The 7,083-nt window shown below is 39.8% G+C and overlaps 1 protein-coding gene across 1 annotated transcript in view; it reads left to right on the forward strand.

Moving 5' to 3' along the window:
• Positions 1–325: 325 nt before the first annotated feature.
• Positions 326–7,083, forward strand: part of gpr176 (G protein-coupled receptor 176) — a 22,549-nt gene continuing 15,791 nt past the window's right edge. The window contains exon 1 of the mRNA XM_037685185.1: positions 326–551. Coding sequence (XP_037541113.1) covers positions 326–551 — 226 coding nt within the window. The remainder of the gene's footprint in view (positions 552–7,083) is intronic.

The following is a 7,083-nucleotide window of genomic DNA, read 5'->3' on the forward strand; positions in this document are numbered from 1 at the left end:
CCGTGGGTTCTGGAGTTAAAGCTCCGCAGCCACGATGTCCCCCCCGCGCAGAGGGGACGGTTCTGTGTTCGGGGCTTCACTTCGCAGCTCGGTGGATTCAGAGCTCGGCTGCTGCGCGACCCATCCTCTGCAGGCGCGCCCGCTCGGACGCACGGAGCTCCCTGACTTCCTGCAGACCTAACACCATCCCTGTCGGTGCATCTTCCTTCTTCTGTCATATGCCCCCCCCCCCCCCCCCCCCCCCTCCTCTTCCTCCTTCACGGTATTTTCCACGATCAGAAATGTCTCACGTCCTTTCCTAAAATAAACCGACGGGGATCTCGACATGAACGGTTGGAGCCGGGCAGCGACGGTGGGGGACGGGGCGGTCAATTTCACATCAGCCCACCTCTGGTTGGACCTCGTGAACGCCTCGAGCCCGTCGACCCGGTGGGACAGCAGCCTGACGCCCCCCGGGGCCGGCCTGGACGAGCAGCGGAGCCTCAGGGAGCGAGCCTACCGGGACTTCAGCACCACGGTCCAGGTCTTCATCCTCATCGGGTCTCTGCTGGGTGAGTCCCCCCACCTTCATTAACATGTGGGCTCCAATACATCTAACCCCCCTGCGCTCAGTCATGTAAACATTATTATTATTATTTTTATTATTCCAGGATTTTTTTCTTCTTCTATGCTGAATCTGGGTCATGGGCAGGGGCGGTGCCCAATGGGGCAGGTGGCCCCACCTAAAAAAATAGTTCCTCCTAATAAATAATTCAAATGACTTATTATTAGTTTCATTAATTTTCAATGATTCGATTCAGTTTAAGCGCCAAATCACAACAGAAGTCCTCTCGGGGCACTGAACAGAAACAGTCATAAAGTCAGTTAATAACTTAATTATCTAAGGAGCCGGGCAGCACGGTGCCGCCTCTCAGTGAGCAGGTCGCCTCTGTTCAAATCCCAGCCCGTGGGCCTTTCTGGGTGGAGTTTCTTTGTGGGTGGAGTTTGCATGTTCTCTCAGTGTGTTTTCTCCAAATACTCCAGTTTCCTCCCACTAACCAAAAACATGCATCTTAGGTTGATTGGTAACTTTAAATTATCTCTAGGTGTGAGTGAGAGAGTGAATGCTTGTTTGTCTCTGTGTCCCTGAGATGGACTGGAGGAGACCTGTCCAGAGCGTACCCCACCTCTTGCACAGTGATGGCTGGACATGGGCACCAGTGACCCCTGCAACCCAAAAAGGAAGAAAAGGGTAAAGATGATGGATGGATGGATCTAAGGAGCCAAGAGATTGCTCTGAGTTTTCACTTCATCACAGTGTGCCATCCTAAGCGAGCACAGAGGCAACAGTGGAAAGGAAAAACTCCCTCATGAGGAAACCTCCAGCAGAACCAGGCTCAGGACAAGAGGCCATCTGCTTTGACTGGCTGGGTTTGAGAGGAACGGATACACAATGGCAGGTCCAGGATGGAAGCCATCATGTTTTGTTTAGGAGGAAAGACAAAAAGACAGAAATCACATGTTAATAAAGAATAATTACAAATACAAACTATTCATTGTATTTGTAACTGTTCATTTGATTAAATGAGGTCAATTTGTTCTCCAGTAATCTAAGGTTATAGCAGCATAGGATAAGGAATAGGTCAGGAAACCAAACCGACTAACTATAGGATTTATCGAAAAGGAAAGTCGTATGAACATGTCAGCCTTAAAGACAGAAACTGGAAGTTGGTTCCACAAGAGAGGAGCCTGATAACTGAAGGAGAATTTTAAATGGAATTTAAAATGATTTTTAGTGATTCGTTCTCAGATTTTTCACTCGTTTGCCGTTATTAGCGACCCACATTCATCAAGCGGATTGGAACATGCCCAATGGTCTCATTTGGGGCATCAGATGTTCTGTCCTGCCACACACTCGGCTGGTTTTAGCGCATACGACCACTGCTGCTCAAACAGCAGCTAAACCTTCCGAGTTGTGGAGATATTATGTTCAGATCCATTTGGAGCAGACTGAAGGAACCAGAACAGAAAAATGAGAAGGATAGATAAAAAGCGGGACATTTTCTCCATTTAATCAGCTCTGAGGTGTATGCAGCTGTGATGAGCTGACGGTTAAAGCACTGGTTTTGTAATCAGAAGACGGCTGGAACATTTATATGAATCGGTCATGATATATTCTGAGAGAATTTCTTCAATTTTATATATAAGCTTTAATAAAAGTTAAAAATATATATTTTACAGATCCAAGCGTTCGTCAACTTCTCTCTCGTGTGTCCGACATTGAAGCAGTCAAATTATTCCCGCTTCGGGTGGGGGTGGATGTGGGTGTGGGAGGCGACCGTTTCTCTGATTTATTAGACCGGACTGTTTTTCAAGAGACACAACCTTGGAGGAAGAAAAATAGCTACAAGTTTGTGCACAAAAACTAAAAAGGAAAACAACAGCAAATTAAATGTTGAGCAACATAAATTTACCACAATAAACGTAATGCAATTAGCAAAATTTGTGCTGTTAGTGGTTCAGGAATGAAACTTTCAGAAAGTAATCGCAGAATATACATGTCAAACCAATTACCTTTTGGAGTCAAACCAATTAAAGATGACCTCAACAGCTAATCGTTGCCAGCCAACACAGTAATGACTAAAACTGTGCATAATAGTATTTTTAATGTTTGACCACAACTACAACTGCATCATCTCAACATGATAATCTTAGAGTAAATAAGCAGGCGATAAGCATCCCTTCAGGGATTGCAAGGCCTTTAACTGAATTATGTCACACCCTTAGCAACAATAAATAGGCATAATAAGCTTATTTTATTCACAGCAACAAATGTACATGGGTCAAGAGATACCTTTACTGTGTATTAAATTATTTATTAGTTATTATATAAAGGTTAGGGATGCACAATATTATCGGCATTGTATCGTATCGGCCGATTAAGTGATAAAGTTAAATATCGGACATCGACCATTCCATCAAAATAACTCCCCCGATATAAAAGGCTTCTGTTTTAAGTTAATTTTTCATTTAAGAAACTGTCAAGTATATATTTTAATGCACTACTACTTATGTGCTTTTCACTTGTCGCTTGAGAACAGGTTGAGTTTAGATTTGTGAAAATTTACAAATTTGCACTGTTCGAGTGTTGTCGTTGTGTTAGAGAGAATAAATGTCTTGAATAAATTTGACATTAAACATAATCCAAGTTGAAGTGTTACATCGTTTTCAGCCCCCTTCTTGGCATCTGCATTTGGTAGCAGGTCAAATGTGGAATAATGTAGTATTTTAATTCCACAGCAGAGAAACCTATGTAGTCTCTGTAAGTAGGTCTAGGGGGGAAAATATTGGTATCGGTATCGGTTATCGGCCAAATAAGTTTTAACGTATCGGCATTGTGCATTCCTAATAAAGGTAATGATTATATCTGACCCTCAAAAACCAAGGCATACCAACTATAACAGATAAACCACTAACATAACAGTACATATAATCAAAAATTTCCTGCGGGATTAATAAAGTTCTATCTTATCAGTCTTTAGTAAATGGTAAGCAGTCCCTGCTGCAGTCTCAGTCTAATTATGGCATAGAGGCTAATTGGCTAATGTGCAGAGACAAATCATCTCATTCATCTAAAATAGCAACATGTCTCCTTTTCTGTTGTCCAGCCATCTCCACACACCTCTACATGTGGAGTACAATTATTTTCTGTAATTAAATGTATTTTGTCCCTTTCATGAAATAGTTGGTGCCATACACAGGTTGAGGATGAGCAGCTCTGTAAACCTTTAAACCTGCATTTTTGTTCTAATGACCATAAGGGGGAGAGCGGGTACCCACTCACACCTGCTCATCATCCCATTGATTGAAAACACCTGACTCTAATTTCCCCTTCCAATTAACTGCTAATCTTAGAGGTTCACATACTTTTACCATTCACAAATATGTAATATTGGATCATTTCCCTCAATAAATAAATAACTGAGTATAATATTTTTGTATCATTTGTTTAACTGGGTTCTCTTTGTCTACTTTAAGGACTTGTGTGAAAATCTGATGATGTTTTAGGTCATATTGATGCAGAAATATAGAAAATTGTAAAGGGTTAACTAACTTTCAAGCACCTCAGTGTTATTTATTTCTGTCTGCTGTCCAAACAGGAAGTAGGAATAAATAGCAAGTTGTGAGAAAGTGCACTGTTAATAAGCTGAAGTCCTGAATCATGTTGAAGAAGCTAATAGTGACTGACCTGTTTGTTAAAACACGCAGAATAGAAGCTGAAACATGCAGAAAGATTAAAAGAGAAGGAAGTGAAACATTCATTGAGAACACAAAGCTAAAATTAGATCAGAAGCAACAAGCTAAGACGAGCAAAAGAGTTACTAAAAGCTAAAATGAGCAAAACAGTCACAAAAAGCTAAAACTAAAATAGTGCGAGTGCAAAGATTGAAGAGAAGAAACTATTCAGGAAAACAATAGTGTGAATGCTAGGCCTGTCACGATAACAAATTTTGCTGGGCAATTAATGGTCTCAGAAATTATTGCGATAAACGATAATATTGTTTGAAATTTGACAATAATTAGTAATTATTGTCAAAGTTAAGAAATGTTAAAATTGTTTTGCTTGTAGTACCTGTTTTCGACCACCGGATGGCAGTATAAGACTGTTCTCGCTTCGGTTCTCAAAGTGGCGGATGCTCGGTGTGGTTTGCGCTCTTTAACATAGCATTTTTCCACACAAAGCTTTTAATAAAAAAATCAGTAAACAAGTTCTCAGCTTCTTTTTGCTGAGAAAAAATAATTTTGACACGAAGGCACGGGTTTCAACTATGAATTTTGGAGCTTTGACAAGACGGAGTTTTTTTTTTTTCCCGAAGTAGGTCTTTTAGCTTAGCTTCTCAGCTTAGCTGCTTTTAACGATGCAAAAATGTGATTTTGGACGGTTAAAATGGATTTTAAAGATAAAAGAGAAAGGGAGGGGTCACTGAAGAGTGCTGAAGTTGAGCTTTTTGTCATCCAGTGTCTTCAGTAGAAAGAGAGAGACACGAAGAACGATAAAGCCGATAAATGAAAATGAGGTTGATAATTTCCATATATCATGTGATTAATTGATTTATTGTTTATCACAACAGGCTTATCAGCATTCACATTATTGTAATTTTGAAATGTAAATTATAGGGATTATTTACTTTAGCCTGCATACATGAGGCCTCCTATGAGCTGAAACCGTTGACCCTGTTGGTCCCTGGAGAAGCATGAGCCGCTGCTGTTCATGAAGTAAGAAGGAAACCTCGTAAACTGACGGACATCACAAACACATCAGGCTCACACACTCCTGGCTTTGACATCCGTTTCATCATATTGGCAGCCAGAAACATAATCATCCTGCTTGAAATGAGCACTGTGAATGAATGTGTTGTTTGTCACAAATGTGTCTGTGACATCCTGTCTCTCTGCACTCATCCTCGACTGTGTGTGTTGTTTAGAAAGGGTTGAGCTCGGTGCCACGCTGCAGTGTAAAAAAATACAAAACACAAAAACAACCATTTATTTTTGATGAACCATGGCCCAATCTATACAATACAAACTAAAAACTGTTAGTTTTAATCAAAATCACCTCTTTGAAAAGATCAGGGCCAAAGAAATATGAATGTTGTAAGAAGAAAATACCATTGTTTTATTCTTGTGCTAAATAATAATATATATTTTTTAATACGTGACAGAACAAAAGTTTTTTTAAATGTACCATATTTGGCTTTTAGCTAGCCTTTTGTCACGTTTGCCCAGTGTTTTGCCATTGTTAGCTTTCAGCCCTTCTTTTAGCTTTTAGCTAGTGTTCTCTGCTTTGGCTTTAATAACTCAGTTTCAGCTTTTTCAGCTAATTTCATCAGTCATTCAATACGCAGCAGTTGTACTGTATTTTCATAAAAAATAAACATTTTGTTTGGAATATTTTGACAAATATTTTTCTCTTAGTTCAATTTTTTTTTAAAAACAAGTTAAATTACAGTTCCTACAATGTTCAGGTCATTTGGATGTTTTTTTTTTGGCTGAGATGTTTCGTTCTTCATCCAAAGGACTTCTTCAGCCCGAGGAGCCACAAACAAACTGGAGTACCACAAGCACCAACTCCCAAAGTGGAAAAAAAAAACCAGTTTGCTGGTGATGAGATGGTTGCTGAGGCCCGCCCTCTCCCCGTTGACTCCTCTAAGGCAGTCATGCCAAAATGGTTCAAAACACCAAAGTTTGTTTTGTGGCGCCTCAGACTGAAGAAGTCCTTTGGATGAAGAACAAAACGCCTCAGCAAACAAATAAGAAGCCGTCCAGATGACTTGACATTGTTGGATTTGTACCTGGATTATTGAGCATGAACTTTGGTGTTAACTTACAGTTCTTATGCTTGTTATGGTATTTTACAGTAATTTTCCAATTATTTTATGTAATTGTTGTGCATTTGTGTTTTCATATGCAGATTAAACTCCTAAAATGCGTCTTGGCGTTAATGTTTTAGCAGTAGAACATTAGCCTGGTGCAGACAATTCAACCCATCCTTTTAAAACAGAACTAAAATTAGATTTGTTTTGTTGTTTGTGTAACGGTGCCCCTTGTGGCCCTTTGGGCAACATTTATGAATGAGGACTGACTAAATTAAAACAATAAACAGCTGTGAAAATGAGAGCAATAATGACTTCATTGGCTGCTTTGACCAAAGCTTCATTTTAAAGCTCAGTTTTTTTATTGTTCTCTGCTGAATTAGAGCAACATGTGCTATGCTGGGTAAGCTTTTGTCTCCAGCCGCTAAACGTGTTGTTGTGTTCTTCTAAGTTTGTTTATCGAAATATATCCGATGAAGCACCCAACAGATTTGAATGAACTCTTAGAGCTGCATATCTACAACGGTTTATTCTTTGGATTCAATCTGAGTCAACTGTCAAGTAGCTACAGGTCCATGTCCTGAGAGTTGTCTACAGGAATTGAAGGAATTCAACTCAGTTCAGTTTATTCATATAGCGCCAAGTCACAACAGAAGTCATCTTCGGGCACTGAACAGAAACATTCATATATAAAAATAATAATTTAACATTATTTATCTGAGGAGCAGAC

This window comes from Nematolebias whitei, chromosome 12 (genome assembly GCF_014905685.2).
Source record: "Nematolebias whitei isolate Nwh7 chromosome 12, NemWhi1, whole genome shotgun sequence".
NCBI classification, from domain to species: domain Eukaryota; kingdom Metazoa; phylum Chordata; class Actinopteri; order Cyprinodontiformes; family Rivulidae; genus Nematolebias; species Nematolebias whitei.